At 40.5% G+C, this 24,488-nt stretch overlaps 1 protein-coding gene across 1 annotated transcript in view; it reads right to left on the minus strand.

Moving 5' to 3' along the window:
• Nucleotides 1-187: 187 nt before the first annotated feature.
• Nucleotides 188-24,488, minus strand: part of homer3b (homer scaffold protein 3b) — a 56,408-nt gene continuing 32,107 nt past the window's right edge. The window contains exons 3-10 of the mRNA XM_085383214.1: nt 23,322-23,453; nt 22,700-22,807; nt 16,665-16,673; nt 13,852-13,988; nt 11,201-11,357; nt 7,050-7,160; nt 6,039-6,119; nt 188-4,701 (exon numbers count right to left, since the gene is read on the minus strand). Of these exons, the coding sequence (XP_085239340.1) occupies nt 4,516-4,701; nt 6,039-6,119; nt 7,050-7,160; nt 11,201-11,357; nt 13,852-13,988; nt 16,665-16,673; nt 22,700-22,807; nt 23,322-23,453 (921 nt within the window). The 3' untranslated portion in view covers nt 188-4,515. The remainder of the gene's footprint in view (nt 4,702-6,038; nt 6,120-7,049; nt 7,161-11,200; nt 11,358-13,851; nt 13,989-16,664; nt 16,674-22,699; nt 22,808-23,321; nt 23,454-24,488) is intronic.

The following is a 24,488-nucleotide window of genomic DNA, read 5'->3' on the forward strand; positions in this document are numbered from 1 at the left end:
TTAGAAGTTAGTGTGCAGGTTTTATCTGGCTGATGATTAAATACAAGCTTTCTCACTGATTACTGTTCTAACCCAAGCAACATGAAGGGAATAGTGAACTTGAACTATTTCATAAATAAAAAAAGTGGAAATGTGAGGATTAACACCAGGTTTTTGGGGGGTTTTCATCACACAAGAACCACAGCAGTGACTTTGCATGACAGTTTTAATGTTTAAAACATTTATATACAAATCCCATACAAGCACCTGCTCTCCTCAGATTCAGTTTTCGTACCTTGTACTTCACAACACTTCAATGAGACTAACCTGAACTAAACTATTCTGAGGTATTTAGTCATACTGAAAGGTTAAATGTGTCAGAAAGCAATGAATGATGGGTAAAAGCTGACATGAGATGAAGATCAGTGTCACTCATAAATTGGCTGTTTGTCGATTCCAGTTGTGGCTTCTGTTGGACATCTTTGGTACTGCGATCTCTCAGAGCGGGCAACAGACGGTTTTTTTTAAAAAGTCCTTATTCCACCGTATTTTCTGAGGGATCCACACTCAAGTTCAAAAATATATCCTTCAAACATCTGGTGATCTGCATTTCACAAAATGTATCGTGAGACTTTACAATAAGGGGTATCAAAGTGTATTATTAACTCTTCAGGACAGGCATATTTGAACAGAACCATAAAGTGCAGTAGTAAAACGTGGTTTATCATTGCAGCCACAGATGATGATGATAATAAAACACCAAATCTCTAAAAGGAGACAGAAGTGCAATTTAACTCAACAGGTCCTGAAATATGAGTTGGATTACTCCTTTCATGTTATGTAGCTACACAATAATACTGCACATTAGTCTGTTTTAAGACCACTGATTATATTTTGTATCATAATCACGTGTTGTGAAATGCTTAATTATCCTTATTCTAAAAGGAAAAAGTATTTAATCTCGCAGCACACAAGAACTACGCCTGTGTTAACACAGTATCATTGTGCAGCACTCAAACAGGAATAAGGCCGTTTGAAGTGTTTCTGATGTCATTCATGTGGAGCTTATTGAGAGGAGCTGCTAGCCTGTTTTCTTCATGCTTACTAAAGGCTGGTAGCAAATTCGCATAATCTGGTGGAGCGATGACAAAAAATGCGTGTATCAACTATTAACAGGCAATTAAGCTAGAATTTTTTTTATTGCTAATTTGTTAATTGTTGCATGTAGCAGCTGATGTTAGAAACCCCCAGACCTTTTGTAACTTGTCAAAGTGATGAAATATCAATCTTTATACCAAGTGTTAATGTGATAATAGCAATATAATGCAGAAATGTGTCATTATTAACATATTTAGTACATTCAGAATTAGAACTGCTGCAGCAATTCTTTTGATTATCTGCACTAAAACTTAAGAGAATCCTAAATCAGTATATCATACACACTGGCAGCTGAACATGCTATAACACTAACAAGGAAAGTAAGAGGGGGTAATAACGGGATGCTATTACATTATATTGTAGTTTATTACATTAACACATTTCACAATTTGACATGTTACGATTCTGGCAGTCACTGCATCACCAGCTGCAAAGACCTGCACCTTATTTGTACCTAGACTATTACTGTCATACGAAGGAATCAATAACTCATTACAGGGCAAGAAGCAAAGATCGATAGATATTGTGCATCAGAAATTCTCATACAGCACTGACAGACAAGTCAATTAAGTACCAATTTACTAAAACTTATGCAGTTGTGCTTTTAACTGGAGCGGTCCGAGGTTACACGCACACATCCTCGCATGTTTCACCATTTATGTGAGGACACTCGTGCTTAGCAAAGCCTTAAGGGACATTTCACCTCAAAATAAGATACATCAATAGTTTTATTTATCCATCTAAATCTATTTGACCTCAGCTGTAGACATATCTACTTTCTCATCTTACTATAATACACAGATTTTATTATCATATGCAAAATTTGTTTCCTCCAGCTCCTCCTACACGACCAATACTTGAGCACCTAAAGTTGGCACACAGGTACATCCTAGGAAGGTTCTTATCCATATCACATGACAGCCACCTAGTAATGGATTAAAACAACCTGTTTTTGTTTGTTTTTAGCATTTAACACCTTATAAAAGCATCAAATCTTATTATTTCATAACAATAGCATCTGATTTATATCCAAAAAGTTTCAGTTGTTTATGATATAGTATAGATTGCCTGGCAATCAACTAGCGACAGGCTTTTAAACTGACCTGATTTTAGACTTTACACACCTGTAACACAGCAAACAATCCTACAGCACAGGCATGTGCTAGTTAATATAACGGAACTAAAAGGCAGTTTTACCTTGTGAGCAGATTGATGTAAGATTTATATTCTTTCTACTTAACCAAGCCTATCAGCTGTATCACTGGATCTACCTGTAATGAGAAGTTTCTACTCATAACAGTGTGACAGCATGTAAACGTTAACAGCAGCCTCCTCAGCTCTGTTGTAAACTTGACTAGCTGCAATCTTCGTTTGGTTGGTGAGTGCAGTTGGGCAGAAAGAAACTAACTCCTACACAAACCTGCTCACACCAAAGTACCAGGGTCAAACGTTCTGCTATTTCTTTGATTTCAAATGCATTGTTTGTGTTTGTGGTCATTATGTTCAAGAGAATGCATAGATGCTTCTAATCGTCACCCTCACCAGAGCAAAAACATGTACATTTTGGGGGTAACTGTCCCTTTAAAGTACCCTTTAAAGTTGTTGGGGTCGTTCCAAATGTCCTCACATCAATGGTTTTGAACCAGTATTAGTAAACACACACACACAGCTTCACATTTCTTGGCAGGTATGGGGCTTCTGCAGAGCTCATGCAGGGCTCTTGTAGTGATCTACTCTGCAGCTCCACCGAGCCTCTCTCTAGGGTTATTACTATTATGGTAACTGATAGTGTTAAGCAACAAGGAAAAAGTACATTAAGCAGAATTGTTATATAACTTTGTGAACACGGACAAATGTAAACAAAATAAAACTTGGCACACACGTTGTGAAGTGCAATCTCAGTGTCCGGGTGGGAAAACGGCACGTGTACAGACCAGAGCTGCTGATATTACTCTCCATAACAAACTCAGTTCCTGCAGCTTGAATTTTGCAACATTTGTGGCCGTTTTCTCCATCCTAACTGCGAGTAACTCATCGATGAACATAAATAATAGAGTAAGTGGTGAGAAAGAGCAGTCCTTATAAAACATGAACAAAAACAGTTGTACGCTGGCGATGGAGGAGACAGAATGGGAGCAGGTTGTTGCATCTCTGAGTTTGTAGATGTTCGGGCTGGTGTCAGACCAGTCTAGGCTGATGATGGTGAACTGGAGCAGAGTTTATTCAGGGCCTTTGCTTCCAGAAGCTCTTACACAGCTCACACTTTTACCGGGTGCATCTCCACAGTATCAGCAGAGGATCGTCACTTTTTAAAAGCAGACATGACAAATACGTACATTTAAGAACTGAAAAAAGCAAAAACGCTTCTGCCAAAACTGCACTGAAATAAGCATTTATGGAAAGCCACTTTGTTTCTATGACCCAAATATGGAGGTTTATGAAAAGTTGTTTATGTTTAATGTAGCTATAAAATATAAAAGCAGATTATATTTGATTTCACAGCTCTCCCAAGGTTGATGAAACCCTTGCTCTTACAGCGCTGCAGTTTCATGGTTCGAGGGTTTCAGACTTCCTACTTTCCCTGTCAGGTAAAAATCTTCCTTCAATATCGGCCTTTGCAAAATTCTACGGTAATCAACTCAGGGTGTTATGTACCATTAGGATGAAATGCTTCACCTCTCTTCTTTACTACTGAAAATCACAAGGTCAGACTTTGACAAAATCCACTTTCGGACATGCACTTCTTTCCATTTACCGCACGGCATTTGAATGCATCAGTTTACATCCAAATGAACACTGCAGTAACTTTTCTATGTTGCGACTGCAATCCTACTAGGGTGGACCGAGTAACATTTACAGATCACTTTAGCATAGCAGAGGGAAAAAGAGGACAGGGCTCGCCAAGACGCGAGGTAATCTGAGGAATGCAATGTGGAGGGTGATGCAGGAGGCTCAGTACAAGATCTCTTTTTACTCAGTAATGTTTCAGCATTGGCAGAGTGTGTTTAAGTCACTAAAACTCTCCAATGCTCCATGTATTGCAAAGATTGCATCACTTTGTGGGTGCGTCTGAGGGAAGCTATAATGTAAATCTGACTCATGTCTGAATGAGGAGATAAAAAAGTCTGAAAAGTGCTCATTTTTATGGCACCAGCAACAGGACTTTTATATGAATGGTGTGAATGGCAAACAGCACAGGTGGTTTGCTCTGCACATAGCACCTTTAAGAGGTTTCCAATGCTGGACTGATGGTGAAAAACAAAGAAAGTTCAACTATAGTGTGTTTGCCTCCATGTTGCTCTGATCCCGTCTCTGCTGTTAGATCAGTTAAACTGGAGGGAACGAGACTGTGGAGATGCACCCCAGCTCCTGCTGTGGCTACTTGCTGACCAGTTTTGCCAGACTCTCTCTCAGGTTGTTCAGGTCACCGATTTTGATGTCCAGAACGTCAATGATCCGTCGTACCTCGACCTCCGCGTGCGCCTGCTCCTCCCGGTTGGAGGCCAGGGTTTTTTCTGAGCTTTGAACGCGATCCTCCAGCTCCACATTTCGTCTCTCCAGATCCTGCAGAAGCACGGTTATTAATTCAGGTTTTCATTTTTCTCTTTTCATTTAACCCAGTAATTGCTACCAAAAGTGCATCTTTGCCCACATTCTTATCCACAAAATGCCATAAATGTTAGTTTCGCCAGAATATGTTGACAAGATCGACAAGTTATGTTTTGGGAAAAACCAGATCACAATTAACCGAGTAGAAAAAGTACAGGCCTTTATGCCTTTATATTGTGTTTCTATACATTTAAACTTCAGAAAATATGCTGTAAAACAGATGTATTCCAGGGAGATACTGCGGCTGCCGACTGCTATAAAATTTGCTAAAAAACTCCTCTCGGAGCAATTCAGTTTAAACTGTTTATAATCCAAATTCAAATCTGCAGTTTCCTGTTTTATGGGGTAATTCTGTATGCGAAAAAGCAGAGATGAGTACTTTATGGAATAAATCCAAGGACAGCAAAGGTCAAATATGAATACAGATAATTCACAACTGACACCCCCGGTAAGAATGATAGAGGACCTAATAAAAGCTATGCAATATGCATCAAGTCTCATCTCAAGCATTAAGAAGGAAATTCAATCCAATTTGTTTTCTCCTTGAAGCCCTCAGTTCACCTTTGTAGATTCTTTGCCACACTTACTCTTGTCTGAACTGTACGGTCTCTTTTATAGCTGTCCCTGATTATTCATATGCCCTGGTTTGGGTAACAGCAAAAAGGACATTTATATGTAACAGATCATGAAAACTGCCAACTAAAAATAAACCCTTTTTAGGACTAGAGTGCTTTAGGTCAGTGTCATGCACTAACCTCTAAAGGTTATGCATAAGTATTTTAACAGTTTGTTAAAGAAAAAAAATCCCTTTTATGTCTGGTTGTTGTGGAAAATCACAACCGGTCAGCTAGCGGCGCCAATAATTTTCCATTTTGAAGACTTTGACACACATCAGTCAGCCTGGTGAGCATTTTCATTGCTTATCAGGTTGACGGATGTCACACTTGCAATCTAATATAGGGATCCATTATATTAACTATACACTAATCTGCTGATGACTTTCTAGAACGAGCGGTTACTTATTAGCCAACATGCCATCAGAAAACTGACAAATATAAAAGCATATTCTACCAACCTAAAAAGTGACATCATCAAATGTAATCTTTTGTACAGCAAAGAGTAAACAAGTCCTAAAATGTTCATTTTACTACAGCGTGAGGAAGAAAATCAGCAACTTCAGAACTGATAGTCGTTGAGCTATAAAAATGTGTGACATTTTCCACAAATGTGTTATTTGTGCAGCACGACAAAGTTGTCCAATTTGATGAGTCAGTCACAAAACTGCAGCTTACCTTGAGTCTCTGCATGGCCTCCTCCCTCTCCCTTTCTAGCTCGCCAACATCTGTTTTCTTGCTCTGTAGATTGTGAATTTCCTGAAAACACAGTAACTCCAAATAATTACAACACCATCTTTCCGATTCATGTACCTCAATGTCCCGAGGACAAGCAGCGTTCCTCATTAATTTTATAAAGGGGGTCAGTGATAAGATTTGGGACGCCTTCATCTTCTTGGGAAGGAGGGAGGGAAACATGCCACTGTGACCTTGCATGAATCCGGCTGCCAAAAGTGGACTGTGTTTAAACGACGGGACAGATGTGGATATGTTAATGAAGCTGGCAGAGAGCAGCGGGCTGCTTTCAAAGGAGCATTTTGCTTTTATTTATCCTGAGGAAACGTTTCTTGGCTCAGCGTGTCCTGCGTGCATTAGCGGACATTGACTTTACCCACAGAAACATGCACCGTTTGACAAGATGATGTGTGTTTTAGAAAAGTTACAGATGCCATCAGAAATCTGTCATTCAGTACGGAGGAGGCGGTTCGGAACATCTACATCTCGAGTCTCGGCGTTGCTCGGTCGTGTTCCGTAAGACTGTGACATTTTATCAAAGCACTCTTCAGCGTGATCAAAGCGACAGACACGACAGAGCCTCAAAGCTGAATCCAGATCTTAGCAGACAACAAATGAAAAAAGCCAGTGAACACATTCTTCTGTCGTTGTCTGCACGAACTCTGCAGCATTTTATCAAGTAGTTACCTTTTACACAAGTACAAGAAAATATTTCATTTAACGCGTTCAAGATGATTTAGAGAACAGATATTCAAAATGACACTTACTCTTTCAGAGTTTTTATGGCGTAATTGAATATCAGAAGAAGATTCAGGCTCACACATCCAAAAGACTGCTGGCAGTACATAATGTATGCTCTTGTAAATTAAGCTAGTGGTATACACCGAGCTTCCCTTTAAGGTGGCAAATAGATTTGGACAGTGTGCATTGCTGAGAGGAAATTTGGTGTCTTGCCTGGTCTTTGGCTCGCAGCAGGGCTTCCAACTCCTCCAGTGACCGGCTCAGCTCCTCTTTACCAGGCTGTCCAGCAGAAGGACGCCCCAGCTGGGCTTCAAGCTCGGCCACCTGGAACACACACAAACACACAATGAATAACATTAAAAACAACATTATAAGATAAGAAAAGCAAGACCATCTAAATCCACCTTCTAAAGGCTTCCATCCAAGGTGAGTTTTGAGAGATATCACAAATCTTAAAAAGACGGGGGCCTTTTAAATGTTGGAAGAGAAATCCAGAAATAGGGAGCGGCGACTGTCACTCCATGTTTAGCTTCACTAATCGAAAGAGAAGCATGGACGGGAACATGGGATCACAGATTCAGGCTTTTAATGTAACTCAGGCAGAACTAGTGCGATGCGAAATATTATACTGTAAACAGTAATCGAGCATGTATCAAACTGTGCAAAAAGAAGTCTCATTTGTAACCAGCATAGTTTTGAATCTGACTGATGAAAATCGACAGCAAACCAGAAGTATGGAAGCCAGGCAATTTCAATCTCATTTCCTGAGACGGTCTGATTTAGTTTTAGCTAAATCTAATTTAGTCTTGAAGCTAATCAGTCCAGTTTTCATGTTATTATGTTTTCACATAATCTTTCTCGTACACAGATATGACAAACAAGAATCAGCCTTACAAAAAGACCAAAGAATCCAAAGTATAATCCTAACGTGTGATATAATTTTCACAATGCACAGAATTAATTCATGCTATTAATGGAAACCAACATGACCACGGTCTATGCACAAACACTTTACTGTCCATCTATGTGCAGACAAACAGCAAGTGAAGTGATTTTCACAGCTAATAAAAGTCCATTTAGTGAAGAATTATCATGCACCACACTGCTGTGCAATTTACAAATGAATCAAGGACATTTTCTTTATTCATTGCCTCTCTCCTGACTCTGCTCCCCACCACACACACACACACACACACACACACACACACACACACACACACACACACACACACACACACACACACACTTAAAATGCTTCTGTGGAAAAAAGCTTTGCTGCCAATGGGCACAGCACTGAAGCCTCTCGCCTTGGAGACTTTTTTTTAGCTGTTCGAGGGGGTTTGACCTTTTGAAAGATATTTTCCCAATCTGACCCACTTCCATGTGTTTAGCATATTAATGAAAAAGTCAAAGACCGTCAAGATTTGACAGACGGTTTGACGAAACAAGGACAAACTGTGCAGCATTTGAAGTCTGAACACGATGAGATTCAGCCGTCTTTTAGGCCTTTGTAGTTTAACAGACAGACCGAGGCACAAACAGTGACAGGGCTAGAGGTCACGATAACATATTTAATTTTGCTCCCCATTTGATTAAAGGAATAGCATTTGATAACGAGACACTTGAGCAATAACGAAAGGTTACCGTTTTACTCGAGATCACTTGACCATTTTAATCACTTTGCATTGTATTAAATTAAACGAGTGCGTGCCAATGGGGACTAAAACATGTGACTAGACTGCAGCTTCTATTTGATAATTCCTTAAAATGAAATGCATCACACAAAATTCTTCCAGTGAAACAATCAGCTCAGTAATTTTATTTAACATTTTGTGCAACCATGCAAGAAAATCTCTGGTTCCAGTTGTTTAAATGTGATTATTTACTCTTTACTGTTCTATGACAATAAATGTATCTGGGGTTTGACGGTTGATGGGAAATAAGAAGTGGGAAGATGTCCCCCACGTAGTTGAGATTTTTGATAAATTATGGCTTCAGTGTGAAAGTTCCTAAATAATACCAGTTTGTGCTTTAGAGTCCCATTTACGATGCATAATAGAGCAGAGCTCAAACAAATCTGAGAAAAAGAAATAGCCGTGGGATTCAAGCAAGCCCTTGATCTTCTACTTTCGGTTTATTTTAATGCCGGTGCTGCAGAAATGGACGACTTTTCATTTTCTCTCCTTTAAGCGTGTCCTCTGCATTTTAACAGGTAATTTCAAAGTGGCATTTTAAAGATGCCAAGGTACGCTACTCCAGCCAAGCCGAGCTTAACAAAAACCAATGCAGGCTGGGGATGGGGGATGGGGGCTTTGGTTTAACCTGGTCTGTGAGTGACAGCCATTGTCCCCAGAGGCAGTAGCTCCATCTCTCTGAACTCCACACAAATAGTGTAGCATGAGAAAAAGCCTGTAAGAACTGTGGTATCTGTAATATTCCCACTAAAGTTGAACTGTTTTAAATAACCGAGACGCATCTGCTTACAACAGCAATAGAGCGCTGACATAAACTTGTCAGTGTAGTTAATTTGATTAATTGTTAAATATTTATATGGTATGTGCCAATGAAACTCAAACTAGATTGGCAGAAGAACAAAATACACTAAAATGGAAAAATATACTATAAAAAAGAACCATTCAAATATCCTTAAATGCATACAAATTGCTGTCAGCCTCTCTGTGGTGGACAAACACAAACATGGCTGAAGCTGCTCAGAGTGGGACGAGGGAGGAGAAAGCCAGCCATCCTCTCTCCTTCTACTCCTGCAGTGATTTATCTTCTTCCACTAACTGGGGCACAGAGGGGGGAGGAGGTGGGCAGTATAGGGTGTCCTACCCTCACCCCCCTCCAGGAAAAAAAAGGAAAAAAACAAACAAAACCCTGCCACCCTGTTACCAAACCCTGGAGGCCTGCTCTACTTCCAGCCACCTGGTTGACTTTGCTACAGTGTGTGTGTGTGTTTTTTGGGGGGAGGTGTGTAACTTTCACCTGCACTCAGAAATAGATGAATTGAAGATAATAAAAAAAACGCAATCTGAAAAGAGGCAGTACTGTAAAGGTTATAGAGCAGACTGGGTTGCAGCAGCAGCATTTAATTCTGTTGCAATAAAGTTGTGTCGTTAAGCTCGACCAAGGGCAGAATTTCCTCTCCCTAAATTAAATATGAAATGTCTGCATTCTGGCCCTGCGACTATCACGGGAGCCCGTCAACAGAAAATATCCCAGGGAGGGGGGGCTGGATGAAAAATGCATCTGCAGTTTGGAGCAGGCCTTGTAGGGATTTTAATGTGATACTGACACATTTGTATAAATGAGTAAAACAAAGTTTTATAGAAGAAACTCGATAGATGCATTTGTGCTAGTTTAGGTTAACATCATACCCATAAATATAATTTCTAAACAGTTATCAACAACAACAACAATGCACAATGGGCTGCATATTCAGTTTACAAGTCCCCCATAGTGCTTACTGTAAATCACACAGTGTAGCATACAGCGCAGGAGCATAAAACAGGACACTTACTGTGTTTAAGTTTTTTGGACATTGGCTTTTCAGTCCAGCCTAAAAAAACAAGTCCGCTGTGGTCTTATTGGAAGGTGAAGAAGCTGTTCTTAAGGAAGGAAAATTGGGAGAAATGCTAAGATGTCCCAAAATACACAAGAAATGAACTGAAAAAAATCAGTGGCAACAGGAGTGACGAATCCAAATGTGAGAGCTTTGGTTCAAATCATCATTAATATGTACAGAAGAGGTCAGGGGAGAGCTACAAAGAGCCCAAACACACTGCTAGTGTAGTTATAAAGCCTCCCCAGAGCCGGGATCTCAACAGTATTGACGCTGTGTTGAATATGCGTGGGATCATGTTGACAGGAAACAGAGCAAGAGGCAGCCAACATCCAAAGAAGAGCTTTGAATGTCCTTCGAGAAGCCTGGAGAATTAGTCCTGAAGACTACAGAAATGATAAGACTTCCTTAAGAAGTGCAAACTCATTAACGTTGTGATTTACTCATTTACTATATTTCCATGTATGTTTGGACATATTTCCATGAACTGCTGCATTTACTTCCCATTTCCCTAGAGAAATATAAACAAACGAGGAGTGGCTTAAGACTTTGATATGGCACTGTACTTTCTTTTAGATCAATAAGTCTCATTGGTCGTCTCATTATCGTGTTTCATAAAGTGACTTCAAATAAAATTCTGTATTAACAAGTCAATCAGGCCCCTATCGTTTTTCCCAAGACTGTGAAAGCATCTTCAGTGTCATCTTCAAAGTATAATGTGAATTTCTTCAAACACTGACTGAAAAAGACTCAACTTAAGCCTACTGTAATTACTCCTCTGTGCACTACATAAGGTCACCTGGTCTCGGAGGCGATCGGTCTCTTCCTGGTATTCAGCCAGCTGCTTCTTCCACTGTTCCACGCTGCTGTTAGCTTCCTGCAGTGCTGCCACCAGCTTGGCATTGCTGTCTTGAAGAGTGAAGAGTTCAGCTTCCAAGTTGATCTCACACATAGACCTGAGGACAAGTTCGCCACACACAGACTTCGTTAATTCTCCTGAAGAACTGGTACTCTGATTCTCTTTGTTCACCTGAACCAAATCAATCGAATGAACCAATCACAACTGTTAAATGATGCTACTTTAAACAGATAATGTTTGACACTGTTGGAACGAAACCTTGGAAAGGAGAAAGCAGAAGATACAGAGGTAATAGAGTGAAACATTTCTATTATCCTGCAGTAGCTGTGTGAGGAAGTCTATTGACATTTAATGAATTTAAGGAGACAGACGAGTTCTGCAAATTATGAACGTTATGATGACTTTATATCTTTTTTGGATAAGTGCTACTACAGTGAGCTTTTTTTTATTATGCCTTTAAAAAGCTTCAGCAAATATTTTTTAGGAATTAAAGTGGACCAAGAAATGCAAAAATAATTATTATGGCATGATAATTTTTCTTGGGTTTTTTAGAATCATTTTGTTCCAAATCTGCAACAGAGCAGAGCAACACTCACCTTCATCAGTGGGAAATTGTACCACAGGGTACTAAAAAACCCAAAACAACAGCGGTAATTTGTTCTGCTTTATTAAGTTGTGGGAAAGATTCAGTGTGCCGGTAAAGGTCATAATTCAGTGGGGATATTTAATAAAGCAGAGAGCTTCCTCTTTAGGAAGCAGAGTCTCCACCATAACGACTAAAACTGGCAACCATAATACCCCTCACCATAGCAACGGGAGAGAAGGGCCTGCATTGGCCTAAAACAATCATAAAATAAAACTGTTGGAATAATGGGCTGTAAAGCAGCTGAGAAGTGCTTCACTGGTCCCAGATGGAAGGTTGAGGGATCAATAATGACCGCTGTGATGATGATGATGATTACGAGCTGCAAAATTTAGCACCTTTCAGGCCTGGGTGGTTTTAAGTCATGGACACACATACAGATTAAAAAGAGCACAAACGTTATGGTTAGGCCTCAGGTGATGGTGTTTAATCTGCCTGCTACAGAAGAGGCACAGATATGCACACATACCACACTGCAGACCAGGGGAGAGTCCACCTGTAAAGAGCTCAGACCGACTCACTGCTGCTTTTCTAGGTAATTAGCTACAATGTTTGAGCTTATGTGTAAGGAGGGTTCATTTTCAGTCCTTGGCCATTCGCTCTTTTCAAAAAATAAATACATAAATAAAAACTGTATTTCTTGATTTTTAGTTCCTAGAATAAATCAAAACGAAATATTCCAGATGTGTGGTACCCACACGCAGAACTATATATATATATATCATCACTTGCTACTGTGCTAGCACTCAGTCTCATGTTTCATTTTAAAATTATGTGTTCTTATTGTAAACACTTTGAGGCATCTGTGATTTTGGATTACATAAATAAAAAATAAATAAAAATCACATATTTGCTTGACCTGCTTGACCCATTTAACTTCTGATTGGCTAAACACACCTGATTCCAGCCACTCAGGAGTAAAGCGAGGAAAGCTGGCCATAGCGGTGCTCGTTTCCCATGATGCAGCTCGATGCCACAGTGCAGAAATCACCTGAACGTTAAGTGAAATATGAACTAAAAAGGCACAATTCATTCCGGTTTCCACTGCATGTTCACTAATGATGTTAATCTGAAAAGAGAGCATACAGATGCAGAGTGAGCGCCACTTCTGCCTCCAGGATGACTAACGGTTTTCCTCATCTGTGGAATACATCCACGATACCATCACTACGCGCCAAAGAAGTCATGCGTTCAGTTTCTTTGAATGCAAAAAGCAGAGAAGTGTGACGCCTTAACAATGGCGTGCACTCTATAAAGGCTTTGCAATTTAATGGCTCGTAAGTCCGCCTCAGACAGGATACAGGGGACTTTTTACTCAGTGCTTTGAGTTCTTACATATGCTCGTGCAGCCAAGCTGGGGGTTAGACACTGCATTGTACGAGTGGGTACGTGAAACAAAAGATGGAGGATCCAAGTGATGAGCTTAATCAAAAGATAATCCAGTACTTCAGTACGATCAAAATCTGGCAACATGCATATGAATACATTTAGGAGGAGAAACCTGATGTCACTGGTGAATAACAGGGAGTTTTCTTATAGTTAAAGCATTACTTTATCCATTCTTAGTACAGTATGTAAAAGGAGGGAGTGACAGATTTGTTTAAGATACTTTTGGATTTCCAGTGAAGAAAACAGTTGTACTGTGACTAAGCGATACAGAAAAGTTTTCTTGAGGTAGCAAGCTAAAGAGAATGCTTTCTAAAAGTTTCAGTACTCCCACATGCACATCTGACAGGGATAGCCCATGGCTGTTTGAAACCTATAAAATAATCTAGAACAGTTTATTGCTTTATTTTTATATAAAAACATAGCAATATGATATATTTTTGCTATGTCAGAAAAGACTGAAACATTTTCATTTTATGGCTTTCTTTCTGTCTGTATATGCATCTGTTGAGGGAGTTTTAAGCATTTCGGTGACTCGAGCAGAAACACAATCTGTCATTACCCTTCAGACAACATCTTCTTGACCCTTTCTTTCTCTGCTGTCAGCTCCACTTCAGCACTCTTGCTGCGAAACAGCTTTTCCTCCCCGGGCCCGTTGACTGTCAGCAGCGGCGGTGAATGGCGGTCCTCCGACAGCTCCTAAAACAGACAGCGCACGGACCAACGGGGATAACAATACAAACAGGATCTGAACACTGAAGAGATGACATGATGTCAAACCATCAGTTTCGTGTAGTACAAGAAAAAAGGCTAGATAAACCAGGACCTTTCATGGAAGCGTTATTGGAAAAAGGGGATTCTTCCTTGTTTGCGATTACGCCGTAAATCCTCAGGAGCTGCGCTGCAGTTTTCATATCAGACAACAAGAGTGCTCAAGCAGAAAGTGCACGATTAAGTGGCAAGAGCACTTCAACAGGGTACATTTCCAGTATTCTGCATTGTTATATTGAGTGTGTGGTAGAAATGACAGTGAATGCTTTGATAGACCAGCATGGCCAAATGCAGGCCAATAATTCTACATTTCTGTTGCTCTTTCTTCAAAGCATAGGTTTAAACTGGTGGCCCCTCCGTTAACATCCCTATACCCAAACCTGTCATCGGGACACAACAGACCAAACACAGTAGCAACAACACAGGACAGAGCTCAACATACCGGTGCTTGATATGTCCCATCTGGGCTTCTGTAAACAGGCTCTACACAAAGCGAGCAGCCATGTGTGGAGCCCAGCTGCTTTTATACAGCATCACAGATCTGATTGGACTCTGATTCAACAAGAAGTGACTAAGATACAGCTGCTCCTTCCAAGGGCTCATCTTTCCGTGTGTGTACAGAAAAAGTATGTGCATCGTGTCACCGTGTGTGCATTGGTTGAGAAATGACACATACCGCACATCTGGTAAGAGGCGAACTGGTAGCACAGGTTACATACTGGAGGGATTCAACGTTCATTTTGGAAGCTGGTTTAGGGTTTAGGGAAAATTAACTGTTAATTTCAGACTAGCTTGTGTCATAATAAAAGTAAATAACAGACATAAAAATCAACTTCAAACACCAACAGCTGTTCAACAGCTGTCTTCCACATCACATGATCCTCCTCAGCAGATGTCATGGAATATTTCATGTTCAGACTTTTATTCTGTCAAATATATAAGATTTATCACCTTAAATATGAAAGCCAAGCCTAATTTTTAGTCACTGCCTTTTTTGAATAAATATTCACTCGATGAACCAAAAATAATCATCCACACAGTCTCTTTGTCTTTGAATCAAGTGTTTTCAGCCCCATTGCCAAAGGCGTATAAAATCAAGCAAAAAACAAACATTTATGAAAGAACAGGTCATTTTAAAGAGTTTCCTAAATGCTAGAAGTTCCTCAATCAACCTTAAGTGTTATTATTGAAGAATGGACTGTAAACCCAGTAACTGACCTCCAAACCTCCTTTGATGTTAGCAAGGGACTAAATTTAAGATGGAATTATTAATAGGAGGCTACAGAAATATACCAAGACATCAATGTAAACTATTTGTTTTTTTCTGAAAACTAAATAACAGATGAATTATTGAAATAACAAGAGCCTTCATAAAATTAACCCACCGCTTCTTTACACATTATCTGAGCACAAATATTTGAGATATTTGTTAAGCTGAACACCATACCCATATTTTAGCCCAAGTATTTAGCTTAATCAAACTGAGCAACATAAAAAGAGACCTAAAATCTGACATTATACTTGGCTCGTCTAACCAATCTGCTTTGATATTTACATTCCCTGCTGCCCAGAAAACGGTTCATGCTTCCTGTCACACATTTTTGGGAACCACTCTGGTTAATCTGAGGCTGTGGGCTAAAAGGCAGCTCCACTTGCTTTTTAAAAGCATGCAGATGAATTAGCTCAGGCACATTTCTATACCACCCGTCGCCCTCTTTCTTTCTTCTTCTTCTGCATGGAAACCCAAACCTGAATTCGTCAACGGCCCAGTCTCTCACTGGAGTATCGCAACCCTGCACTTACTGTAGAAAGAGCTTGTATTATTAATTTGAGTGAGCCTGACTCTGTTCCCCTGAGGACAACGGTTTATTATCTACAGCTCAGCAGCTCCGAGTCTATGCTTATGGATGGATATGGAAATAAAACACACAGCTGACTCAATGTGGATGAGCTCTGTGTCCAAAGGAAGGAATGAGAGAGGAGGAAAATCAAAACTAAAACAACTCCAGTCCGGACCCCCAAAGCCAACAAATCGACTATGTGTATTGCTGAATAATTCATAGCACAGATCATGTTTAAGTCATAAATGGGATTGCACATTTACAGCAGGTTCCCCCTTTTTTTAAATTTGGTGTGTTGTTTGCTAACAGACTGAGTGGAAACAAAACAGAGACGCTAAGAACACGGACTAATTAGCCAGAGTTCAAACAACTTCCAGTTTTTAAAGGATGTATTTGTGCATTTGTTTTCAGGAGATGTTGGGGAGAAAAAAGAAATCAATGAAATGTTTCCCCTGATGATGGGGGAGGCGTGATGAATTCAGTTTTCTGTAATACTTAAATTAAAAGAAAAAATACAGAGTCGATTACACTCTTTGTTGTTGTTGTTGTTGTAGCCATACTTAAAGATCGTTTTCCCTTTCGCGGCAAACGCTCGGTTTGTTCTGAAACTTTAATTTGCTCTCAAGTCGACTTTGATCAGACTCCAGATAAATTATTGAGCGCGAGTGTCCGTGCAACACCAAGTCTACGAGCAGCAGTTCCATCAACAAAACAGTCATCTTTGCTGTGTTTGTTGTAGGTTGGTGCTTGTGTTTTCACGCACCTGTGAAAGCTGAGATGGATGAGCGTGCGTCCCACGATGCATCAGCAAAAGAGAAAGAAGAGGAGAGAGAAAAATGTTATTATATGATAAAAAAAAAACCCTCTTAAAGTGAAGGCAAAGGCAGTTATCAGAGGCATGGCGAGGGATCTTTTTTTTTGCTTGTGGATTTCCTCTGCGTGTCACAGTGAAACAATTTCTTCGACATTTACAAGTGACTTTGGTCTCCTTTTAACAAAAACAGCCTTCACAGTAGTAGGAAACTGGTGCTACCCAGCAAGAGAACTTGTAAGTGCAGCTCGCAGATGCGGAGGGAAAGTTGAAGGTTACAGGCAAGCGGCCGAGGGACGAGACAAGAATTAATCTGCACATCACAGTAAATGATGCTTTCAAGGGCTTTCAAATCTGGCTTAAGCACAGTTATTTTAACTAAGCATATACTGTTTTCCAGACATTGCATGCCACTTGTTTGTGTGGAGTTACACAAGGTTATTGGCAGAAGCACTGACTCCAGCTGAAGGACGAACACACGGACAAACTGTACCAACAGATTAAGAGGCGCTCAGAAGTCCCGCCCACACAGACTGACGGACAGTCCATGGAAACAACAGCAAGGCGAGCTTAGCAACAAAGAAACATTAAGAGTAAATATAAAAGAAGAATAAACGCAGCACATATTTTTCCACTGTCATCATAAAAGAGAACATTCAGTTTGTGATGCCCAGCTCAGCAGGCACTCATACAATATAATGCACGTGCGTGTTGTTTTTTTAAACACATAAACAGCAACTTATAAACTTTTCAGGGTCCTGAGAGAATCCCGGCTTGATAATCGGTGGAATCCCAGAAACTGTAAATATTAAATTGCTTTCCTGAGAGCTTTCCTCATGACGGCTCCGCACCACTGTTTGTCTTAAGTACATCTACACTGTTTACTTATTTATCCCAGCCTCAGTCCATTTGCTTCCTTAGCTCTATAATGCCTCTCTTTCTCTCTCAGTTGTACTCCCCACTTGACTTATTCATGTCTCTATGCATCTGAAGGTACCTGCACGGGTTTCCCTTGAAGCACCTGTCCTTACCCACTGAACGACACACAGTAATGCATTCACTTTTCAGGGGTTTAAAATATTGGTAGCTGGCATTTCTGACTCGACATGCATAGAGTGAAGGAGACGAAGAGGAAAAGAAACAAATGTTTACAGGCCATCAGAGGATGGTAACAGCTTCTGTAGCCTGCTGTGATCACGCTGAGAGAAACACGAATACATATGGACTGTTTCTGACATACATTTACTGTGCAGTCGTGTTTCAACTCATTTCAAACTGGATATTATTGTAATAATAAAAGAAAATCCTTCTAGAAGCTAATTAATGCCAATAAAATACAGGAGTTTATCTGGGTTGGGGTTTTATTCTCACTGAGTATTAAAACCCTTAAATACAATGAAATATTCTTCCTAATTATTTCTCAGTTCCTTAAAACTATTATCCCAGTTACAGCTCTGTCTGTTTATCATTGTTCATTAATTTTATCTCGCCGGCTTCGCCGTCTCCTCTTCCATCTCATCTTTAAGCTCTGCAAATAAGCCAGAAAGCTGGAGCTCCGCTGCATGCAGATCCCCTGCTGCTATCCACACACACACGTAGAATATGTGCTCGGTAGAGCCTGAGGCTGCAAAGATACAGCTCTGCAATACCACAGGGCTTTTACTGACCAACTGTAGGTGATACAAGACCTATTGATGCACTGGCAGGAAAACAAAACAAGACAAAATAACGCAGCTTCTCTGCAGAACTGCACGCGGGGAAGTTAGGAAGACGTTTGTCGGTTTATTGTGCCTTTGCTCAAGTATTTTTGTATTTTTAATTTAAGAGCAATAAGTTTCTCAACAAACGCTTGCATAACGCTTTAAACTCCGCTCTGCACAACCGAGCGAGTTGCTGTCAGGCAGAATGTGCCCATGTGTTTGTAGAGAACTTTAAACAGTACTCACACATTGGCAACTGTTTACAAAAGCTTAACAGCCTTAATGGAGCTCTTGACTGGCATTACTGCCACACTGGAGCTGCCATCAATACTTGGCAGCGGCTCAAACCTGCCTCGTCCTCGTGTGCTCGCAGCCTATAACAACGTTGATTGGGTATTATTTCCACATTATACCGCCGCAGACAGTCAGCAGTATGGTGTTTTACAATGCGCTGCGGTGAGCCAGAAGAGAGACGACGTGATAATAGCCACAGCGCCTCTGCGTTTACGGCCTGCCACAAAATCAATGACTGCTGTCTTATTGAGAAATCAGTCCAGCTTGTTCGCCTGCCTCTGACCTTGCAGTTCTAACCGGGTGACATTTCTCTGTGTGTGTCTGTGGTTGGCTTATTGAGACATATTCATGTGCTGAGAGAAGTCTTTTTCTTTTTCAAAATCAACCAGCCAACAAAACAGGTCTCTTGTTGCCATGGCGACTGCAAGTAACACATCTGCTCGTTATTATGTTACTAACCCTGACCTCTGACCTCCCAGTGATGCAGGCCTTTCACATTACACCAACTGACTGAGAGCTTAAAATCATATCTCTATGCCCAGTGTCCTTACTGCAAATGAAAATGTGTTTTATTTACTTCTTTTCTGGATTTTTCGAATTTGGGAACACTTTGGGAACGCATTTCAAAATTAATCAGGAAATCATATGTATAAAGATATGTTCATGGTTTTAAAGATCAAACTTTAAGCTTTCAAAATAGCTAATAGAGACACCGTAGCAACAGTAATTGTAAATTTTTGGTGTTTTCTGTGATACGTTAAGTTAGTTTGAAATAGCCATGCTTTAGCTGGATTGAGAGAAACTGTGGTGGCGTTCACAGATGCAGACAACACTTGGGAACAAGGTCCAAATTTTGCAAAGCATCATATGTGTCTGAACTTATCAATTCCTCTGCTAACGCCTGCATGTGCTGACAGTGCACACCGACTGCAAAGCAACAACGTCAAACATGTGTTAGAACTAGTGTTGCCATAAAAAAGGAGATGACAACAGAAGTAGTTATAAGCTCTGTAACATGATCATTTCAAATGGCGAAAGTCCAGCAACATGCCGAAACATCTTTCTACATAACATAGGATTCACTCCCAGGACTGTTGTATTTCATGCTCTATGTTTGTGCACCACAAGTGTTACTGCTACTGTTTCCCAGCTGAGCAGATCATCTGTACAGATGCTGAACACGGGTTTATTAGACTTAAATTAATGACAAAAAATATATTACCTCAATTTTTAGACGTTGACTGAGAGACTGATGACACATGTAGCACTAGGAAGTATTCTGTTTGGGATTTTAGATAATATAGCAAGTGTGCTGACACTGGAGTTGTTCATCGAGATGTCCCTTAATGAAGGAAATGTGGAAATTACTTTAATCAAAGTCAAATTTATTTTAATTGCACTCACCTACTGAATATTCCCTCTGATAAATACCCATAGTCTCATCAATTACAAACAGACTATGGGTATTTGCTGCGATTTATTTTGCAGCAAATCAGGACCAAGCATAAATATACTATGAACATATTTAGGCAATGTATTTCCTCAGATGTGAATGTACACTCACTGGCCACTTTATTAGGTATGGCTCAACTGCTTATTAGCCTAACTATCTAATCAGCCAATTACATGTTGCAAAGGCAGGTAGATATGGTCAAGACAACCTGTTGAAGTTCAAACAGAGAATCAGAGGATGAATGATTTTGGTGACTTTGAAGATTGCGTGGCTGTTGGTGCTACACAGCCTGGTCTGAATATTTCAGAAACTGTTGATCTACTGGGAATTTTCCCACTCAGCCATCTGTGGGGTTTACAGAGGATAGTCTGAAAAGGGAAAACAACCAGTGAGAAGCAGATCTCTGGGTGAAAATGCCTTTCTGTTGCTGTCAGAGGTCAGAGGAGAATGGTCCAAATTTGGCCTAAAAAGCACCTAACCGTGAATCCATCCCGTCTTGTATCAATGTTTCAGGAGGCTGGTGGTGGGAATATTTTCCTGGCACACTTTGGACTCCTAGGTTCCAACTCAGCATCGTTTAAATGCCACAGTCTTGACCAAAATCTCTGAGGAATGTTTCCACCGCCTTGCCGAATCTATCCAAGAAAGAATGAAGGCAAAAATGGTAAATGGCCTGTATTTGTATAGCGCTTTACTCAGTCCCTATGGACCCCAAAGCACTTTACACTACATTCAGTCATCCACCCATTCACACACACATTCACGGGGCTCGAACCGGCAACCTTCCGATTACAAGACAAACTGCCAACTCTTGAGCCACGATTGCCCAACACAACAGTAGCGAGGTGTACCTGATAAAGTGGACGGGGAAGTGGCGTAAGACTGTGGCACTCCAAACATTTCTATCAAAAACTGTGACTATAACCTCCTAAAGAGCAGATTGGGTCTGCAGCAGAACTTATCACCGTAATCTTGGCAGATTTGTGACAGTGGAGATTTTAACCTCAGCAAACATCACAAACCCGTTCACCTGGTTTCAGAACAGACCCTTCACATCAGCTTGTGTGCAGGTCTATTAGGTACCAGCACACAAATTTAACAAAGGTTTACCATTAACTGTCACATACTTTGATAAAATCCAGCTCTTTCCAGGAATTAATGCTCTGCTTTGCTGTATCCAGGAGTGTTTTCTCTCAGCCTCGACACACTATCAGCTCTTATCTGAGAGTCTCAGTGGTGAGGTTGTGGTTGGCAGCGTGACTCTGCAATCTCCCGTAGCTGCCGAGTGGCTCTTTGTTAAGACTTACGCTCAGTGCACACCCACAACAGCATAAACAAGCACTTTACTCCATTTTGAATCTGCATTGCTACAACATCCAAAGCCGCTCTCAACTCTAACACTTGGCAGAAATAAGCAATGTACAAAGGCTGGCAGAGCAACTCTGAGACTTCCAAATGTTTGCAAGAGATACTGTTTCCTCCATTTGAAAAAGAAAACAGCAACTAATAAATCACAACTTCTATAAATACCACTCTGTGCCTTAGGCTTTAGCACACAATGTCACAATGCAGCAGCTTTTGTGAGATGACGGACATAAAATTTCCACCACTGACAAACTTTCACTTCTCCACCTGAACCCCTGACTTATCGAGTTCACCAAGAAACTGCCTACTGTGGCAGGACAAAAGCTGCCCATTGTCCTGTCAGCAGCAGCCAGATTCTCTTCAATTATAGATGATTGAGCTCCCACCTCCATCCACCCTTCTTTATCCTCCGTACTTCGGATCTGTCATTCTTCTTCCTTTCTTTGAGTCCCAGCCATTACTGCCCCTCTGAACACCTTCAGCGCTCGCATTTCTTTTTGCCTCCATTTTTCATGCATGAAATCTTTTAATGGAGTTAGCCGGCGAGAGAATAATGGAGCAGCCAGATGGGGATCATATAATCCCTCGTGATTCTGTATATGTTTAAAATAGAAACAAAGGCATAGAGTTTGTCGGGATATTAGCGTTCTGCTGTCATATTGGGGCAAAGGCCACGGAGACCATCAAGTCTGTTTAAAAGACACACAGTAAGTCTACTACTTGAACCTGCTGTCCATGGTTTAATGTTCTCTCAGAGATTCTTATAGATGTGTGTTTAATGGTTTAAAATTGCTACCAACAGCTCTTAAATATGATGAAGAAAACAAATTATATCACATTTTCCTCATTTTATTGTAATGATTTATTAGTTGAAGTAAAACCACGCACACTATTGTTACATAGTGAGATCTCCACACCAGCAAGTAGAAAACCTTTTAAGCAGCGATTTGTGTTTTGTTTGGCAAGACTGCGTGCATCCCTCCCTCGTCGTATAGCTGAACGCTGATATGTCTTTGATGGTAATTCTCAGATCTGTTATGATTTTTAGCTGCTTTCACTTTGATTCTTGTGAGATACGGAGTTTTGATTTTCTCCCTCTAGGATGCTCCAATCAACCAGAGTAAGAGGATAACCTGTCTTTTTTAGAGATTTAAGCAAGTGCAGCATCGCTTTACCTGTGGAGCTGCGATGTTGAGTGCAGGGTTGGCCAGCTCAAACCTCTCCTGGGATTTCTCTCTGGCTAGACGGGCTGCCTCCTTCACCTCCTTAAACTGCTCAGCAAACTGCAGATTGAGGAAGAGAAAAGACAGAAATTACACTCGGTTTGAAAACGTCACAAAGTTTCCTCCTGGAGAATATCTAGAGTGTCCGATCAATTTATGTTCTGGCACTAAAGTTTCTCTGATCTCGCAATAAATTATCTACAGTGCTAAATCTAGTAAATTAAACTCCCTTTAATTCATTTCAGGTAAACAGAGAAATCTTGAAGATGAATGAACGTCACCAAAGGAAACACTGCGGTAAAATGAAAATGCACACGTGTGTTGTGGATGCATTTTAAATATAATCTGAAAGATGTTCAAAACCAAAGAGAAAACGCTGCCCTTGATCATCACAGGAGTGACCTCTACTGCTTCACAGTCCTCTTTCTTAAATCTCCTCTTTGTTTGCGACATCTAATAAATTAGCGACGCTCTGAAGTGTGTGTGTGTGTGTGTGTGTGTGTGTGTGTGTGTGTGTGTGTGTGTGTGTGTGTGTGTGTGTGTGTGTGTGTGTGTGTGTGTGTGTTGTGCTCACCTGCTGCAGCTGCTGCTCTGTGGAGAAGCCTAGACCGTAAACTGTGTTGGCCCGGCTGTCTGCCCACTGGCCAAACTTTTGGGAGGTTTTGGTGAAAGTCATGTTGGGGGTGACGGTGCTGTTGATGATGGCCTGGCGCCACAGAGAGTAAAAACAATAAACCACATGAATAAAGCGCAGAAAGATCCCTGAAGGAAAAGTGGGCTATTTTTTGTGATAAATGAAGCAATGCTGCCAGAAATGTAGGACATAAATAAGAAAGAGGCACAAAAAAAGATGTTAAATATGTTGTATTTGATATGTAGACTGGAGCACATGCAGACTACATCTATAAAGCATACAGAGGACTTACAGATAAACATAAATCTGAGATATGAAGTATTTGGGTTTTTCTAATAAACCAATCAAGGTCAGGGGGGATGATCTTCACCATCATAATTAACTAGTGAGATGTTTGGCACTCGTCAAGTTATTTCAAAAGTCTGTTTTCCAAGATCCCTTTCGGGGATAAATGATGATATACAAATCAAACAGAAGAAGGACATTAATAATTACTGCCAACAAAAAACGATTTTTCATTTGTACAAACTGAGCGAAAAGAGAGCATCTATTCACTGTAGCTCATCACAGCAAACTGGGCAGTGTGTGAGCAACAATCACAGCATCACCAAACGAATCATGTGACTATAATCCCTGACATTAAAAATAAATTTGTGTCACATACAGTTGCAATCAGAGACAAAAACAACCTATAACCAGGCCACGGAAAGCGAGCTACGTGAAAAAGCTCGTTCTGTTGTGTCTCTTCTGTAATATTCTCGAGTGAGCAGTCTGGTGAGGTGAATTTGTTGCCAAATGATTTCTTTATTCTCTTCTCCAAAAGCCTCCAGTCTCAGGGTGGCAAATTGGCACAACTGGCTGAAAAACAACAAAGTGCAGCGTTTTCTCTGAATTTCTTTCACTAACAAGATATCCTGTTAGGGACTCCCAGGTGCTTCAGCGCTGCTGTGGAGGCTGCGTTACCAATGTGGGTGCGTTAGAGATTTTCTGCTGACGATGGGTGTGTTTGAGTAATGCAATCCCACCCAAAACAGCCACAAAGCAAACAGATCTTCTTCCAGTGCTTCAAAGAATCTCATTTGCTAAATAAAATGCAGGAGAGGAGAA

Source organism: Rhamphochromis longiceps, linkage group LG15, assembly GCF_057381845.1.
Source record: "Rhamphochromis longiceps isolate RC_006_pf linkage group LG15, R_longiceps_female_GT1.1, whole genome shotgun sequence".
In the NCBI taxonomy this organism is placed as follows: Eukaryota; Metazoa; Chordata; class Actinopteri; order Cichliformes; family Cichlidae; genus Rhamphochromis; species Rhamphochromis longiceps.